General features: G+C 47.0%; 1 protein-coding gene across 1 annotated transcript in view; it reads left to right on the top strand.

Annotated features, from left to right (window-relative positions):
* The first annotated feature begins 3,937 nt into the window (after positions 1 to 3,937).
* The window catches only part of TMTC1 (transmembrane O-mannosyltransferase targeting cadherins 1), a 152,084-nt gene continuing 136,692 nt past the window's right edge, over positions 3,938 to 19,329 (top strand). The window contains exons 1-2 of the mRNA XM_042838013.1: positions 3,938 to 4,257; positions 17,717 to 17,894. Coding sequence (XP_042693947.1) covers positions 3,938 to 4,257; positions 17,717 to 17,894 — 498 coding nt within the window. The remainder of the gene's footprint in view (positions 4,258 to 17,716; positions 17,895 to 19,329) is intronic.

A 19,329-nucleotide genomic window follows, 5' to 3' on the forward strand; every position in this document is an offset into this window, starting at 1 on the left:
ACAAGCCCCAGTCACTTTGCACGCACTGTCTCACACCTCTCCCCTCTGTCAAACCATGGATGCTGCAGCCACCACAGGGGCTTATAGAACTTCTGTAATCCTGCCATTAGGCTAAAGCTTAAACTGGGTCTCTCCAAAGGCAGAAAAGGCATTTGTTGTATGAGCTGAAAAAAAGATTCCCTCTAATCCAGTAACAACTATAGCAAGCTTTTTTTCAGCTTGAACTCTCTGGTTTTACACGAGCATATGAAGCAGGTGTCAAATGGATCTAAAAATGGGTCACGGAGGATTCTGTTGCTCACCATCTGTGTCAGTGATGGGGAATGCACATCCACAGGGACCACCGAGTACCATGCGGTATCTCCTTGCTGATACAGCTTTGTAGAATGAAGGGCTTTGTGTTTTCAGTAGTGATACGTAGTGCACTCTGTGTCTGCCCAAGAGAGGTGGTTGATCACAGGGCTGTGGGCTGAACCTCAAGCAGCTACAAACCTACTGAAAATGAAAGGTCTCCCCTGGGGACATCAGATAGCTTTGTCTCCAGAGGATCACAGGTCCAGAAAAAAGCTGTAGGGTACAGAGGGCAAGAAGTTTCCTCTCCTGTTTGTGATTCTTCTGGCTCATAGCCGCAGTTGAAAGTGAAAGCAAAAACTTGAGAACTTCCACTGGGCTTTAGGAAGACTCTGCCAAGACAAACTTCCTGCAGCCTATACTGACCTAGAGGCAAATCAGTATGGCAATGAGCAAAACAGATCATCAACAGGATTGCTCTAGATCAGCCCAGCAAAGCATTCTGTTTTGTGTTTGTTGCAGTGCTCCCGGTAACTCCAAAGCCCCAATCCTATTTGGCTGCACAGAGTGAGGGGCTCTGGGTTGTGCAGATAGCTGCCTCACCACAGCTTCTCCAGCACAAAGCTTTAATGCCAAACTCAGCTCCGGTTTTGCAGCACTCACAGAATCACTGAGGTCAGAAAAGACTGCTAAGATCACCCAGTCCAACCGTCAGCCCACCACCACCATGCCTGCTAACCGCGTCCCTCAGTGCCACATCCACACAGTTCTTGAACGCAAGATGGCAATTTCCTTTCATAGCTGACAGAACACGGTGGCTGCCTCGTACTTTTTTCTTTTGGCTTTTTTTTTTGCTTTTAACGGTATGAATGCAATCTGTACCAACCAAACATTGTATGCATGGCAGATAGAGTTTCATCCTGGGGCTATAGAAATCAATTGCGAAACCGTTCAGTAACTGACTACAAGCAGAAATCAATTGTACCAGTTACCAAATGGCTTAGTTGAAATGTAAAATTATTTGTTCAGAGAGCAAGAAACTATTTACTTGTGCTACTTCTGAAATCTACCTCTAGCTGGGACCAGATGGTAATTTAACTTTTAAATTGTATTTACTGCATTCTTATACTCTAATCAGTCAGTGCAAAGCTGAACTCTTCAGAAGTCCGCGCTTAAGCTTTAAACTTAAAACTTCTGCAGTTTCTCTCTGCCTTTGAGCTGTTGCCATCCTCAGACAGTAACAGATCAATCGGCGCTCGGCCCTTTGATGTGCAACAGTTCAGATGTGACTGCTGTGTGCGTACCCTGCCGTATGTTCCACTGTGAGTGGAGGCTGAGCCTCCCTACTTCACAAGTAATGAGCTCCGCTCAATTAGCAGAGCGAGTTTTTTGAGCGTTGTGTGTAATTGGTTTCAAGGTCTTCAGTTTTAACGGCCATTTGTTAACAATCCTTTTATACCTCTGGCACAAAACTTGTGATTCAAATACAAGCAAACAGCCAAAAAGTGCTCAGTGAGTGGAGTGCTCAGCTACACACATGATCCTACAGCTCAGATATTCTCTTTTGAGAAGCAGTTTGGCTTTACATTTGAGGAGTGATGACACGGCTGCGTTAGGTAAAAGCCCAAGGCCCGTGGGAGCAGGAGATCTATGATCATAGAGGTATAGAACCATAGAGTGGTTGGGGTTGGAAGGCACGGGCTGCCCATAGAAGCTGTGGTGCCCCATCCCTGGAGGCACTCAGGGCCAGGCTGGATGGGGCCCTGGGCAGCCTGAGCTGCTGGGTGGCAGCCCTGCCCATGGCAGGAGTTGGGGCTGAATGGGCTTTGAGGTCCCTTCCAGCACAACCCGTTCCATGGTTCTGTGATTTCAGCACACTGTATTCTCTTGGTGAAAGGAGCTCTTCCTTCATGGTTGACTTGAGCATTATTTGTCTATCTTACAAATATTTTCTTGAGAGAAGAAAGTGAATATTGGAAGGATCTTTTCATGCAGCGTGGAGAAATGGTAGCAGTGTTAGCTCCCCACAAAGGAAGCTCAACAAATCCATGCTAACTACACTGTCTGTATGACATTTTGATGAGTGCATAGAACAAGTAAGAAAGTACACAGGAGGCTTTCTCCTGTGTAAACTCCAGGTTCCCATACAAACTCAAGGTGCTGTAGCCTGGCTTTGTGTGCCCACACTCACAGGAGTGCTGGGAAGTCAGCAGCAGAACAGCAGCCCAGCACAGTAAGTGGTATCCCGACAGGGACAAGCCCTGGGAAGAGCTCCACTAAGGTCACATCAGCCTCTTGAGGGGAAAGTTTGACTCACAGCCCCACTCCTGCCAGGGTTTCCTTCTGTCCCGGCTGTCCTGGTTGGAGCCAAGTGCTATCTGTAGCTATTACAGAAGCCCAGCTGAAAAGCCTGTTTTCTTTTTGCTGTACTTGGAAAACCCCCAGAGTGCTAAAATATCTTGAGGGTAAAAGCATTCGTGGAGCGGGCTGGCCCTGGACAGCCTGCAAGAACCCTCCACTACTTCTGCTGCACCCTTTTCCCACGCATACACGAGGCAGTGGCAAACTCTATGCAGTGTGACTTAATTCAGGGAGAAATTCGGGATGTGCCCAGGATGTCAGAATCATAGAATCATCAAATGGCCTGGGTTGAAAAGGACCACAACGATCATCGAGTTTCAACCCCCTGCTGTGTGCAGGGTCACCAACCACCAGACCAGGCTGCCCAGAGCCACATCCAGCCTGGCCTTGAATGCCTCCAGGGATGGGGCATCCACAGCCTCCTTGGGCAACCTGTTCCAGTGTGTCACCACCCTCAGAGTGAAAAACTGCCTCCTAATATCTACCCTAAACCTCCCTTGTCTCAGTTTAAGACCATTCCCCCTTGTCCTACCACTATCCATCCATGCGAACAGCCATTCCCCCTCCTGTTTATATGCTTCCTTCACCTACTGGAAGGAACAGTGAGGTGTCCCCGGAGCTTTTTCTTCTCCAAGATAAGCCCAGTTCCCTCAACCTTTCTTCATGCCCATTCACCCTACTTACTCCAAGCTCTTTGCCAAGCAGCGCTAGTTCTTTTTGTGAGTGAACGGGAGTTATCGATAGGCCACGAGTGGGTCGGGGTGGGCGGGACGGGCTCCTACAGCAAAGCCACCACGGTGACGCTTTGATGGAAATTTTGGAAGAGGGGCAGCTTGATCAGAATAGGGAAAACAACCCCCGTGGCACCGCAACGCCTCCCGTCCCGCAGAGGCTGCTCGGCACAGCATGGTTGCGGTGCGCGGGTGGGCTCTCCGGCTGAACGCGGCCCTGGGACCGATGCCACCGCCGCACCGCTCCGCCCGGAGCTCCGCGCCCCGCCCGGGCCGAGCCTCCCCCGCGGCGGGCGGAGGTGACAGCGCGGCAAGGAGCATGCGTGCAGGGGGGTAGGGAGGGGGAGGAGGAGGAGGAGGAGGAGGAGGAGGAGAGGAGGAGGAGGAGGGATGCCGCGGGGAGGCGGCCGCTGTTTATTTGCAGCCGGGCAGGCTGCGCCCCGGCAGAGCGCGAGTGGCCGCTGCCGGCGCCGCCGGTGCCGCTGCCCGCCCCGCAGCATGCGGGCGGCGGAGCCGGGGCTCGCAGCGCGGCTCTCCGCGCAAGGTCCCGCGCCATGGTGACGGGCTCGGCGCTGGGAAACCGCAGCCGGGACAGAACCGCGCCGCCGCCGGCCCCGCGCCCCTCGGTGCCGCCGCCGGGGCGGTGCGGCGGGGCGGCGGCGGCGGCGGTGCTGGCGGGGCTGTGCGCGCTGTGCTACGGCAACTCGCTGCGGGGAGAGTTCGTGCACGACGACGTCTGGGCCATCGTCAACAACCCCGACGTGCGGGCGGCCGCTCCCGTGGCCGCCGCTTTCGCCAACGACTTCTGGGGCAAGCGGATGGCGGAGAACACCAGCCACAAGTCCTACCGGCCCCTCTGCGTCCTCACCTTCAAGTAAGTGCCCGGGGCCGGGTGATGATGCCGCGGGTGCGCCCCGGCCCCGACGGTGCGCGAACAGGTGTCTGCGGGCGGCCGGTGGGGACGGGGCGCTCGGGGAAGCGCCTCCGAGTGAGAGGTGCGCAGAGCGACTTCCCCCGAAGTTCTTCCTGCCGCTCAGCCCTCTGCTTTATCCCCAGTACTTCGCTCCGCGGTTGGGTGAGCGTGCCGGGAAGTTGTGCCGTTCCGAAGCGGAGCTGTGGCAGTCCCCAGCTTAGCCGCTCCCCGCGGCCGCCGCGCTCTTCGCGGTCCCCGTGCGGTCCCCGACCGGAGTCCGGGCTCTACGGGGAGGGAAAGAGAGGTCGGGGAGCAGCAAAGAATTGACGGTTCTTTCGCTAATCCCAGGAGGAAGAACGAGATTCTCTCCTCCTCCTCCTCTCAGAGGAGAACGTGTAGCAGCTCGGCGCGGTCACCAGTCAGTCGTTTCGTCAGCTTTGGCGTTAGCTTGTTCTCTGTTTGCCGTGTTCTGACGTAACACAAATGATGGTGAATGTTTACCCGTTTTAGTATTTAAAAATGTTTGAGTGCTTGAGGGGAGCTGCGCGGAAGATCTGAGGTAGCGGATGATGCCGAGCACGGGGCTCCCGGTGATCAGCAGTCCGACTCTGTGCATTGTGAACCTCAGGCGGTCCTAAGGAGCAAACTCTATAGGCAGCACGAAGTGTGCCGGGAGGAGGTGGTGGTTAGGACCTGCTGAGTAACTGTCCATTCAAATACCTGGTATTTATAAATAACATCTCACGAACTCTCAGAAAATAGAGCCTTTCTGTAAGGCAAGAACAGTTAGGGGAAATCCAGCATCCTTGTGCCGTAAGGACAAGCTTAGAGCTGAGAGCAATCGGTACCAGCTATGTGGGAACCGTGGCCGGGTGGAACATCCCCCATGCACAAAACTGAATAGTGCAGATGCCCACGAGCTGAGTTGTTCAGGACAGACTGTATGTGTTCTTGAGGCAGTTCTAAGCAGGTTTCCGCAGAGAACGAAGGGGTAGGAGGCTGCCCTGGGCAGAGGCAGCTCTGTGCACATGGACTGCTTCCTCCGTTAGGTGCTCAGCCAAACTGTTGCACGGCTGGGGAGCCTTCCGGTGGATCCATTACTCCCACAGCACATCAGTGGGTAATTCAAGAGGTGGGCGAACCTCTACACATCACCATGCAGCTACACTGCTGGACTTGGCTGCTGGCCTTGGCTGTGTAGATCAGGTTGTGGAGTTGAGGTCAAATTATGCTAATTAACAGTCTTAAACTTTAATAATGGAATGGAAACTGAATGCTTTAGATCACATTTATATATCTTGACGGAACTGGTTTATCCTTTGCTATTTGAAGAAAGAAAGAGGAAAAGGGGAAAATGAGGACGAAACACTGTCCCATCTACTCCTTTTTGGAAACCAGTGAGATAGACTTTCTGAGCAAGACTTCATTTTCAAGTGTGTATAATAACCATACAGCCAAAGCCTAGGGTCAAAGGCACAGTCATTTGTTCACTGGTTGGCACTGCATTTAGAATAAGGAAGGGATCATTTATCTTCCCTGGCTGCAGAGGAAGGCTATTTCCAGTGTCCCAAATACCCTTCCAGCCCTCTGCCTTTCCTCATTCTTCTCACTCCCTACCTCTCAGTAGGGTGCCAGAGGCAGATGTTAAGATCTGTGTTGGAATGGATCCTCCGTACCCAGTGCTCCCAAGCAGGATGCAGTGAGAGCGTTCTGCCAGATGATGCTGAACTGTGGCTGAGCTGCATGCTGCTTGCTCTGATGTCCTGCCTGGCACCACTTTGCTGGTTTTACTCTGTTCTCCTGCAGGAGGAGAAAGACTCTACCCCACTGGTTGTTAAATGCTCGACAGGAGTGGTCTTTTAACAAAATTGAAATGAATGGTAGCATGATTCTTTGCATCTTCCTGTGGTCATTTTCACCTGGAAGACTTGCCTACCTACAGATCCTCAGTACACAGATACTTTGTCTCCATCTCTTTTCTGTCCTTTGCGGCTGCGAAAGTGAAAGGACTCATGATGCCCCGTGGACTTGTCATTTAATGGAGCACATCTTTCATGTGTGCTACATATTCTTGAAATGATCTCAATTAAAAGAATTTATCACTGCTCTGTCAAAAAAAAAAAAAATCTTGACTAAACACTGCTGAAATCTAGTAACGGTGGCTCAGCATCCCTCACTTATTGGAAATCCTAAATGACAGTCCTAATTCTAGCAGATTAACGCTCTAGAGCCAAACAGTGAAAAGAGCTCAACTATTTGGCGCTATTCGCACTGGGTCTGTCAGAATGAATGATGAGAGGAAAATATGAGTGGCCTGTGCTACTAGAATCACTCAGCAAAACTTAAACATTTTCACACATCTGCTGCGTTTTCTTTTTGTCTGCGTGTGGGTTAACATCAGAGGGAGAAAAAGCCTGCATGTGAACTGTTGAATTAAATATTGTTTACTTTGTGTCTTTGAACTTCTCTCACCTTTTCTTCTGACTTCAGTAAAGGAAAGAAGCATTGAAACCGGTTGGTTCAGAGACATCCCCGCTGTGCTTGGATACCTGTTGGGTGACAGGACTAGCATCTGCAAAGGAGATGACATGATAGGCAGTGATTTTGTTTAGTCCTCAGGAAAACTTGATGCTTTCTTCTCCAAGATGTAATTCAATATACTTATTTTTAAAGAAGGTCACTTTTTGGAGATATTCAATTTCTTGGTGCCTTCCACATAAAATGTTAAGGTGAAGGGGAGGAACAGAAGAACTGCTAGCTCTATAATTCACTCAGGACTTTATATTGAAACTGAGTGTTTTCTGTCTTGTACCTTGTCTCTGCTAACAGAAGTTTGGTGAGACATTTTTCCTTCTCTAGCACTGACATTATTTCTTGGCTCTAGTGATTTTGCAGAGTATTTCTCAACTGTTGAAGCAGAAGGTGAAATCCTCAGTACCACCTCTCCTCGTCTCTTGCTTTTCTAATCTCTGTTTAGATGGGTGTTTCTGCAATGAAAATCTAAAGTGGTTTGTTGTAGTCAGCAACACGGTAGAGATTGCCTCAAGGTGTGTGGTAGAAGGAGATGACAAGAACAAATACTTATTTTTTTCTTTTAAACCCAAATGCCAAAATTTAAAGACTCTAAATCACATCAGCCCCCTAGTTCTCCAGGTGTCTGAGCAAAGGCCCAGGAGAAGGAAGCCCACTTGGTCTCTTTGATGAGGAGCAGAAAACAGGTGTCAGTGAGGGAGGTGCCACAAGCCCATGAATAACAGCTCACTGGAGGCAAAAGACTGGTAGAGAAGATACTGGCTGGTTACAGTCATTTAGCTGTTGCAGAGACTCAGGAAGATGAAGCTGGTTGGAGGACTGTGGATGATATCTGGTCTTCCTTGAAGGAGATGTTACAGTTCACTGGAAATGAACTTGGATCCATGAGTGGGTAAGAGTGCTTCCTCCAGCTGCTGCTTGGGCTGTTTGGGTCTGGAAGGAGGAGCTGGGAAAGAGAAGTCATTGAGAGGAACTCAGTTGTCCCACTGGAAAAGACATAGGCACCACAGCTGGAAGGTCGAGCTATCTCACTATTCCTCTGACAGTAAAAATAGGGAAAAAAAGAAGAACCATCTCATGCTCACTTGCTGACAGCAGAATGGATGGCTCTGCCTGCAGAGGCTGCTGGTCGGTGGTAGCTTGGGCAGCATGAATGCCTTGGGAAAAAATGGGATCCTTCAGCTACAGTTCACATGGTGCAGGCACTGTGAGCCTAGTATGAGACTACCAATGGCTCTAGATCAAACCCTGAAATGATTGTGAGCTTGAGTTAGACGTAAATACAGAGCCAAAAAGAGAATTAATTCAATAAGTCACTGCCAACCTTCTGATCTATCTAGTTGCATACAGCTGATCCTTCTGTTTTTTCAGCTGTATCCGTGGTGTGAATTTCAAGGACAGGCAGCTTAGAAAAAACAACCAGGGAAGAAAAAAAGAAATTTTATTTGTTCTTCCTTAATGTTTTATTATGTTTTGACATCACAGGGTAAGACAGCGAGTTATAATGTGTCAGGTTAAATATGCACCGCACAAGTATTTTCTTCCCTCCGTGTATCTGTATTAAGGCAACATTACAATGCTTAAGATTGTGTTAGTATTTCTCCTATGAACCTTGGTCTAGCATTTCTACCCTCACTATGGCAGTCATTCTCCATATACTGATGCTGTGATGCGTGCTATGAAATCAGTACAGCACTGGTGTAGCCACAGTGGGCTAAAGCTGCAAGGGAGGTGAGGTTCCTGAGAAGTGGCAGTGCTTGTATTAGACCAGCTGTGTAGTAGTTGCAGTATATGGGTACATTTCTAGATGTGTGTGCCTTGATTCTGACCAAGGCGGGACCACGTGGCTGCCATTTTAGAATTGGGGGAGGGTGTGTGTGCTGCAAAGCTTGTCTTTTTTCCAGCTCTGGAGTTGCTCATATGAAGCTGATTTAGGGAAGACTTTTTCTTTCTGCCCACCACACTGAGTGTAATTACTGTTTAGAAATAGAAGGAGTGATCTGGAACCAAACAGGGAATGTAGCAGCATGTCTGATTTTTTTTTTAAGTTGTAGGAGCAGGCTGTGCCCCCCTGGGGGAGGGGAGCTGGCAGGGTTGCTTGGACTTCACAGGATGAGGCCAGGTGGCTGCTGATGTAGCCCAGTGCTTAGGGAGCACCTTAAAGCCTGCAGGACAGTAGGAAGGCTGGGAGCTGTAGGGTGCTGCTGGAGCCTGTGGCCTGGCAGCCTTATGGGTGCCTGCATTCTGCTGAGCCAGTGGTCAGGGCGAAAGTGGGAATCTGCCCTCACGTGCATGGGGAGCTGTGGGAACTGTGCATGAACTGTATTTGATTTCTGTCTGGTTGAAAATCTTCTCTGTGGCTAAAACTTGTAACAAAACTTGTTTCTCTCGAGTTGAAAAGGTTTTTATGTTAAGGGGAAGCATTCCCAAAAAGGCCTGGGCAGGTTCTGCGCAAAGATGTGGCTGAGGTGAATGCAGCCACATCTGTCTTCGCTGCTTTTGTTCTTGCTGTTTTGCCTGTATGACACCTACCGATTCCTATTCCTTTTTTGCACCAATGTCACTCTTAATTTTCTTTTATCTCCTTTTACCTAAAAAGGCTCAGCTCTGAACCTGCCTTCACCCTCACAGGAGCATGCTGTCAGTGCTGTTTAGAGTCCACAAAAATGAAGAGCTCTGGCTGCTGCTGGTTAGCTGAGGGCATTTCTCAGCGTTTGCTTGCTGTGTTTTTGACTTCTTTCCTGGGCTTTCTCATGTATTGTCTCTCAGAGTTAAAAGAAAAGAGTGTTGCTCTGTTTTTATATGTTAAACTTGGTTTTCTCTTCCGTTCAGCATAAATTTGAGTGGCATCTCCTATGGTCTGCAGTTTGAGCTGAAAGATTACCAAACTTGCTTCAAGTCTGATGGAAAAACTTTTGCATTGCATTTGAAATGTGCTCATAACTTCAGACTAGGTTTCCATTAGTGCCATTCTCTCTTCTTGATGTCCTAACTGTCTGTCCTAACTTTGTTCTGGCATACCTTGTCTTTTATCCTTGCAGTACTTGGAAGGGGACTGCTGGTGTTAAAACATCCCCACCACTATCAGTCCCTGGAATGCATGTTACTCTCTTGCTATACTTTTGCAAAACAGCATGGATGTGCCAGCATTGCAAACTGCTGTGCATACTGCACTACTACCTGGTATGGGGTGGTGAAGAGTTTTGTTTCATTTCTTTCTGTGTATTGCCATTGCAGATCTGATGGTTAAGGACAGCTTTTAAGACAAGCACTCATTTGTTCAAAATTTTGATAAAACAACATCTTGTCAGTCTGTAAATTGCCAGACTGGTTTTTTCCTTGACTGTTTGTGGAAATAAATGTAAAGCTAGGTGAATGGTATATTCAGTATTCTTAGCATAGGAATGACTGCCAAACCACTCTTTCTAGTGTAGCACTAGGAATTTTTACTTAGCGTATTTGCTGCTGCCAAGGTGCTGTTGCTTCTCAGTCTGATTGTGATTCCTGTTTTCTTTTGCTAACCCTGCTAGAAAGCAATAACCTGCTTTGAATGCCAGCATTTACCCAGTCCTCTTGTAAGTAGTGGCTTTGCTCTAAGGAAACTGATGTCACTTGGGAATTGATATGCCTCTGTCTTCTCACCCATCCTTTTATAGAAAAAAGAAAAAAAAAAAAAAAAAAAAAAAAAGGAAAAACACGTAAGCCTTATTGCCTATTTAATTCCAAGGCATTGTACTGTGCTGTGAAAGTTTACCAGCACAAAGTACTGCTGTGCCAGGGAATTCTGCTGCATTTGTGCTGACTGTCCTATGAATGCTGCTGCAAATGGAACTGATGTTCTTTTTTCACTGCTGAAGGTATTTCTTAATCTTTGAGCTGTTTCCACACAGGACTTCAACCACTGTTGCCACTGATGCAGCTGTGCTGTTTTGGGAGTACAGATGCTCATTTTCCTGGCATGCTGTAGATGCATCCCTGGTGATTATGATACTTCACTCTAAAATAGTGAATTAGTTTACATGAAGTTTGTTATGTACATCACACAAATCTGAAAGGAAAGGAAGATCACGAGAAACTTAATCCATTCTTGTCTGCTAGATTAACTCATAAATCTGCATGTGAGCCGCCTTCTGTAAAAACTGTGAGGTTTTTATGAGGTGTGGGATGCTCTGAGGATTTCCATTAAGCGTTGTTTGCTATAACAAATTACCATTATTATTCTGCGCATTTCTATTTCATAACTTGTTGTGGTTTTTGTTAGTCTGTTGAAAATAATAAAACAGTTTAAACTAAACAAGAGCTGCTCGGGGATAATAACGAAGTCTATAAAAAGAGAAACTCTCCAATTATGGTTTACAGTATTATTAAATCATAAGCAGTCTTAAAAAGGTTGAATGAGTCTTTGTTTATGCAAGAGGATAAAAAGTGCTATATTACAGCCCAAGGCAATTATCTACATAGGTTGCTCTGAAAGTAATGCCTCTTACTTATTTCCACAGAAACTCCCAACAGCTACACGGGACACAATTACACTATTTGATAGAGCAAATTCTCAGCTACGAAGTGCTATTTTTCAATGTAGTTACCACCATTAGCTATGCATTTTCACCAGTGACGATCAAGTGTGAATTGCTTTCCCAAGGAGAAGTGTCCCTGCTGACTTCTGTAGGGTACAAATATGTGCCTTGGCTGGAGTGCAGCATGGCAGGCAGTGAACCTTTAATGAGCAGTGCCTGTGGAAGCCTCTTTCTGAGAGCACAGATCCTTTTCCTGAAGCAGACAGAGGAGGAAAGGAAAAGCTGCCATTGGTTGCAAGGCTGGCTGTGCCAGAACCAGCCCACATATGCTGGAACACTTGGACACACAAGATGTTGGGACTATGGTCTTTGCTCAAATGTGTGGTCTGGGTGAGGAATAGCACTGGGAATTTTGTAGTGAATTTTTCTCTTGGTGATGTCTTGGTTGATGCTATCTTAGAAAATACCTGAGAATGTCATCTGGCTTCTTGGCACGTGTGCTTTTTTTTCTTTCACTCCCCCTGGGCCTTTTGAGGGCCTTTGCGTTTGAACTGCCTTTCACCACTTCTCAGAAGGATTAGCACACTCTTTGCCCGCAGGAACTCTTCCAGCAGAGATGCTGAGGCAGTGCCAATTTCTTCTTCCATAAGTATTTCATGGGAAGTTCCCTTTAGGAAAGACCTCCTTGGATGAGACGGTGGTGTTTCCCTTTTCAAGTGTGTTCACTTGCTTTACTTAGCCCTGTATCTTTGTAGTCCTATTTGCAAATACCTTTGTGGTCTGATAGAAGCAGTGAGCTCACAAAGTTAGGCCAGCTCATCTGGTCTCCCAGCTATGTGCTCTATGAAGGCTGTAGCATATATCTTAACAATTGTACTTCAGCTGAGGCAGATGTGGTCTTCATGCACATCTTTCAGCCTTTTCAATGCTGCAAGTTAGAAATGATAGTAATATTGGTGAGTTTGGGGCTGGCAAGTTTAAAAATTAGAAAATGTATATACAACTTTTTGTGTGTGCAGGCTTAAATACGGAAGTATAAGGGCCATCCCCTCCCATTCCCTTGCCCAGGAATTGCTCTGCAGTGGGAGAAACTTGGCTTTCTGTAATAGGCTGCCTTTTTCCTGGTGAGTGTGCGGGGCAAAGTTACAAAGTTTTTGTGGCTTGGATTAGAGCTGTGTGGAGCCCCAAATCTGCTCACTCATTTGATGTGCAATGAAGTCAGCTCCTGCTAACATTTCAAAACCATTCTGCTGTGATTGTTTAGGGACAAAAGAATGTTTCCTTTATTGCCACGTGGCCTAATTTCTTATGACAAAGAGCTTTGTAGCCAAAACACTGGTCTGAATATAGTACCTGCGCACAATTGCATTTGATGTTCATTGGCCACCTAAGATGGCATTCAAAACATACGAGGCATGCTTGCGCCCAGATTTTGCTGCTTGATCACAGGCTTAACTGAATAGCATGGTGCCGTTATGTTTGTGCTTTGTTCTGCTTCTATGTTTTTGTTTTGCTTTTTAATTCTTTAGTAAAGAATATACAAGGGAATAACCAAGATGTGAGGCTGATGCTTTCATGTAACTGCTTTCAAGAACTTAGATCAGACAATTTTCAGCTAACTTTTCAGGTTTTATTCGTGCTGTGTGTCCTCAAAAGAGGTAGGTGTAAAGAGCATCCCTGACGTTGGGGTAGGGGACATGATAGGGAGGGAAGATTTGTCCATGATGAGATTTTACCTCTCTTGCCAATATAGAATTGCTTTACAAGACGGGAGAAATGGTCAAGCAACTTCCATGCAGGCTAGTGAGAGATTTTCCAGGAGTGCTGTTGGATATTGTGTCTTTTCGTAACTGGTCCTTGCATGTTGGCCAAATAAACCATAGAAATTGTTTGCATAGGAAGGGACAATTAAAGGTCATCTAGTCCAACTCCCCTGCAACAGGGACAGTGGCAGCTAGAGCTAAATAAGCAGGAATCTTTCATTTTTGGTATGGGGTTTGTCCATATTGCCTGATAACCAGACTCACTTGTCTTCACTGTCCTCACCTACCCTCATGTGCTTTGGCAATTTCTGGGTATTTCTGGGGAAGGCACAATTTGACATTGTTTTTAGGGGGAGCTGTGGTCCACCATGCTGATTTACAGCCAGCAATAATTTGAGGGTCTGAAGAACTGGTCCTGAAGGTGGTCCCTGCCATTGTGCACATCTGCAGGTGTATGGGTGGGAATGTTGCTTAGGTTGCTGCCTCCATTCTCTCTGGGCAGGCTGGTGGTGGGTTCACATGGCTGCAGTGTATTTGCAGCTGAAACTCTGCCTGAGTGTCTCTTGCTTCTGTTTGTTGCCATCTTTGTTCTGGCCAACCACTGCCCCCTGTACCAACTGCTGGGTGCCAGGAGCTGCTGAGGCCTTTCCCATTGCTCGGTGCCACGCTGCAGTGAGAGGAGGGGACACCCTTGCTGCCCTCCATTTCTTCTCTGTCTTCTGTGCCCAGCACTGAGTGAAAGCAGTGCCTGCAGCCTGCTCCAGGTTGCTGTGTGCCTGGGCCCCTCCCCAGCTCCTCTGCAATAGGGAGAGCAGGAGGAGACACAGGAGTCCAGGGGCAGACTCTAAGTACCAGAAATGAAGAGACACTTAACTAGCTTTATTTTTTTTGTTATTATTATTGTCATTTGAAGCTGTGTTATCCTTTTGAACTGTTTGTTGTCCTGTCTTGAAAGAAGTCCAATTGGACAACTGGAATGAACCTTCATGCTGAATTTCAGCAATTCTTGCTGACCAAACCAAAGTACTCTGCATCTCCAAAGAAACAGCTGTGTCTGTAGCTTCCATGACACTGCCTGGAGACTGCAAGGAGCTTGGGGCTGTCCACAGAGCAGCTCAGTGGACACCAGTCTCAATCCTGCTCTCTTCCTTAGGGCTTGCCTGGAGGCTGCAGGGAGCTTGGGGCCATTGGCTGTACTCCTCCTGTTGTCCCAGCACAGCAGCTCAGTGGACTCCAGTCTCACTATGGCTCTTTTCCTCAGGGCTTGCTTGGAGGCTGCAGGAAGCTCAGGACTTCTGTAGTTTCCATGCAGCAGCTCAGAGGATACCATTTTCAATCCTGCCCTCTTCCTTAGGGCTTGCTTGGAGGCAACAGAGAGCTGTGAACCATCTGCTGGACTCCTTCTGTTGTCCCAGTGCAGCAGTTCAGTGGACACCAGTACCAGTCCGGCCCTCTTCCTCCACCTGGAGGCCACAGGGGGCTTAGGGCCATCCTATGGGTTCCTCCTGTGGTGCTCAGCATAGCAGCTCAGAGGACACCAGTCCCAGTTCAAGACCTTCCCTTTTCCTCAGAGCTAAGGGAAGAAGAGGTGAGAGGGCTTGGGGAAGGATGAGGATTGGGGACAGGGAAGGAAAGGTGAAGGAGCAGCAACTGGCGCTGGGGCACTCTGGCAGGTGGTGACATTTCCACACCGGGATGGAAATCGAGAGCCCCTGGTGTGCTGCCAATGGATGTGGCAATGTCTCTTAGCAAGCATGATATTATAGTGCTTGCCTTGCCTGGATGGAGATAGATTCACCTCCTTTGGTTCTTCCTGTGCGGGCAGATCCACCTCCATGGGCTTGACATTGCCTTCAGGAGGATCAACATCCACTGACTCAGGTTCATTGCTGCTCCCCTGAAGCCTAAACTTCTTTGGTGGAGGATCCACCTTCCTCTGGAGGCCAGAAGAGGCCGGAAAGAGCTCAGTTTAAATTGCTTCTTATGCCAGAAGATGGCCACAAGTCACAAGTCAGTTACTGACTGGGGTTCTGTTGTCAGGGTCCCTGTATTGATGAGGGTTGGCAGGGAGCTGGCTCGTGACATTACAGCACAGTACCATGGTGGGTGTGACCCTCAGCATGTCCCATGACATTGTAAACATGGCTGTGCTGGACCATGTTGCTGTGGCCTGACAGTTGCCCTCCTTGCCACTAGTGGGATTCTGTAGGGCTCTATTTTGAAGCAGGTTTTCTGTAATGATTTTATCCATTACTCCAGTAAAGATCTGGAAGCCATGTTAAGTGAATTTGTGGATGATGCGAACTGGGAGAAGTGTTGACTCCCTTCAGTGTGGAGAGGCATTGCCCCAAAACCTTGACAACTTCAAAGTTGGTTGCCATCTGCATGAAGAAGAGCAAGTGCTGGAATCTGCACCAGGGGTGGGACAACCCTGGATCAATGTACAGATGGAGGGATGAGAGGCTGGAGAGCAGCCCCAGGAAAGGGACCGGAGGGTTCTGCTTGGCTGCAAGTTGAATCTGAGCCAGCAGCGCCCTGGAGCCAGAAAGGCCGACAGAGCCTTGGGCTGCATCAGGGCCAGCGCTGCCACTAGGTGAGGTTTGTCCCACTCTGCTCTGTGCTGTGTGGCACTGGGTGCATTTGGAGTGCCCCAATATAGGCAGGATATAAAACTGTGAGAGTGTCCAAAGGAAGGCTACGAAGATGGGGGGCAAAGTTTGTGAGGAGCAGCTGAGGGCCCTGGGTTTGCTCAGCACAGAGCAGAGGAGCTGAGGGGAGGCCTGATGGCGGCTGCAGCTCCTCACAGGGAGTGGAGGGGCAGCGCTGAGCTCTGCTCTGTGTGACAGCGACAGGGCCGAGGGAACGGCATGGAACTGGGGGAGCTGTCAGGGGAGGGCAGCTGGGGGTCAGCGACAAGGGTCTGCAGCACAGGGCGGTGGGCACGGCCCCGAGTGCTGGAGTTCAAGGGTTATTTGGACTGTGTTCTTGGTGATAGGCTTTGGGTGGTGCTATGTGCCGCCAGGAGTTGGACTCGATGGTCTTTGTGGGTCCCATTCCAACTCTGGATATTCTATGATTTTACAGTATAAGGGAAAGGGATGTCCACTGCAGCTCTGTGGTAGCAACAGGAGTGCTGGGAGAAAAAAAAGAAAAAAAAAAAAAAAAAACGACCCTGCTCTTTATGCGTATCTGTACCATAGAATGGCTGGGATTGTAACGGAACTCAAGGATCATCAAGTACCAGCTCCTCCTGCTGCAGGTGGGGTTGCCAACCGCTAGATCAAGTGCTAGATCATGTTGCTCAGGGCCCCATCCAACCTGGCCTTGAACACCTCCTGGGATAGGGCATCATGCGGTCTCATGCCTTGTCATGGTGTAGTTGCATCAATCCGTACTTCAGAGGGAAAGGTCTCGTCCTAGTAAAATCCCACTTTTCCCAAACTCTGTGTGTTTCACTATTGCCTCCACAAACGCTCCCATGAGAACAGAAGGGAAATGCACAAATTAGTCGCCTGGTGCATTAAAGTAGAGTTGACCCCAAGAATGCAGCCCAGGACAGATAGCAGCACGCTGCTGCTTCTCGGGAAGGAATGTAGAGAGTATTTATAAAAGCCATGTGTTGTCCGTCCCTCACAGGCATACCACACCTCCGCTGACTTACAAAGAAGGAATGTGTCTGCATGGTAGCAACAGCTTGATAGTATTGTTATTGAATCATGGATGTCATGAGATGCCCGATAGCTGCTAGTAACAACAGGAGTAGGAATCTGTAGCTAAACCTAAATTGCTTAGATTGATTCATGTTTTCACTGAGTGTTGTCTGTTTTTCTTTTTTTCTTTTCTATTTTAAATATTCTTAACATTAATACTTCCAAATTCCTTGTTTTTTATATAGAAACCTCACTGGATACAGACATTTTGTGTGTGTGTGTGTGTTTGTTCAAATGAGATACAGATGCAGTTACTTGTAAGGAAAATCAAGTTATCTTTAATTGCATGTGAAACAAATCCTGTCAGCAGCTGTTAAGCAAGTTGACTGTAAAAAACAATGACCAGAAAAATGCATTAATACACTGTGTCAAATAAATGTCGTAACAGCTAGTTGCATGCTTCTTTCATGAGAGACACAAATAACAAACTCTCATTCTATCTAAGATGATCTGAGCTAACTTGTCCCAAACATTAGTGTCCTCATAAAAATGATGCTGAGTAGTATAGCAGCTTCTCAGTGTAGTCCAGTTGTCAGTAAAGCACAGAAACAAGGCTAGTGCTGTATTTCTGATGTGGGACTGTGTAGTGGATTCTGGGAAGCACATCTATTGCTTCAGTGTAGCAAACCTATCTTAATGCAGGGGCATAGTCCTCTCCCATCTCCATATTATGAAGCTTGCCAAATTCAACTGCATATTTTAGGAGGAAAATTGGGGAAGTGGTTTTCTCTTTAATCAGATAAACCAGAAGTTCAGAGCAATTTTCACTAATTAGTTTAATAGCACTTACATTAGCAGACTGCAAATCAGGCAGAAAGCATAATTTAGAGCATTTGCAAGTTGTCCTGCCATCTCAAAGCTGCCCCAGCCTGGTTATGGCTCTTGTTTTTAATTTCAGGTTAAACATCTTGCTGGCTGGAATGAACCCCTTGTATTTCCACGCAGTGAATGTAATTCTACACTGTCTGGTGACTCTCGTGCTGATGTATACTTGTGACAAAGCTGTGTTCAAGGACTGTCGACTTGCTTTTGTCACAGCGCTGTTCTTTGCTGTGCATCCCATTCACACCGAGGCTGTAAGTATGTGACACTAAAAAAAAAAACCCAAACCAAAACAAAAAAGCAAACAAAAAAGGTGGCAAAGAATCTAAAAATAGAAGTACACCCTATTTATTTATTTATTTACTTAGTAAGAAACTTCTGAGTCATATGCCATGGGGAATTTGTGATCTTTGCTTTGGGAGATCAAAGATGAGAATATACCATAGTTAATAGAATTTGCAATTCTTAAGGAAGACGCTCATTCAGACTTGCTGTCTTTCTGCTCTGGTGTTCAATTCTCAGTGAGGGTCCTCAGCACCAGTTCAGCAGTAAATGGGCAGTCAGTCACTGTGAAAATGTCAAGCCTTCCATAACCAAAGACCTCATTGAGGCTGCTGTTTCCTGCTGGGACATTGTTCCATGCCTTCACTTGCCTTCTGTAGTCATCAGTGTAAGGGAGAAGCACTGAAGGGAGCATCAGTATGTGTTTGGACCAAGATCACTTGGATAGAGGTCATATGGCCCGTGGATTAATTTGTATTGCTTTGAATTAAAAAATAAGAATACCCTCCTCGGAAGAAGCGTTGGCGTAAATACTACGGTAAGTGCACAGAGCAGCAGCCTGTACTGCACTTTTTTCTGCTTGTTCTATGAAAACAGTTAAAGACTTACTCTTTCCGCAGCCACAGTCTAATAGTGTGGGGAGGTACTTCTCCTGTGGATAAAGTAAGTCTTGCTGTCTTTGCAAAGGAAGTGCGATGTGTAGCTGTCCAGGCTTAAAAAAAAAAAAAAAAAAAAAGAAAATGCACTCGTTAGCAGAGATACCATTGACATCATAGACTTGTAAGGAGCCTTTGTAAATCAGTGAGTGAAGCGGCTGCTGCTGCTGAGAACTTTTGAGGAGAGATTACCTTAATAACAAAAAGCCGTGAGCCTTACAGTCACTGCCTGTGCTGCCTTGTGTGTGCTAATCAGCCAGGCCCCTTTTGATAATGCTGCTCTGTACGACAGGGAAAGTTCTAAAGAAGCACTCTTTGAATTTATTTTTGTCTGGGTCAGAACTTAAAAAGGTTAAAATAAATGCCAGAGCACTGAATATAGATTAATTATGTAAGCTCAAAAGAGGCAAAATTTCAAAGGGCCTTTTATTTGCTTTATGTTCGACTTTAGATCTTTATGAAATGGAATATTGAAATATTTTGTAAAAAATAGTTGTACATCCTTCTCGAGTATTCCCTTTCTTACAAAAAGATTTTGTTATTTGATATGTGGGAAAACTCTCATAAACCCAGATTGTTCAAAGAGAATAAATTACATATGACTCCATTACTTTTTGGCGATAAAGTTTATTCAAATGTTAATTATTAACTCACTCCTATATAATAAGTCTTCTCCAGAGAGTTGTCCTTTCAATAGTCCTTTTCTTTAACAAATCTCAGTTCTGCGAGTTTGATGTGTTTATCATTCAAC

Source organism: Centrocercus urophasianus, unplaced genomic scaffold, assembly GCF_019232065.1.
Source record: "Centrocercus urophasianus isolate 14NV4802_14NV808 unplaced genomic scaffold, USGS_Curo_1.0 seq_73, whole genome shotgun sequence".
Taxonomy (NCBI): domain Eukaryota; kingdom Metazoa; phylum Chordata; class Aves; order Galliformes; family Phasianidae; genus Centrocercus; species Centrocercus urophasianus.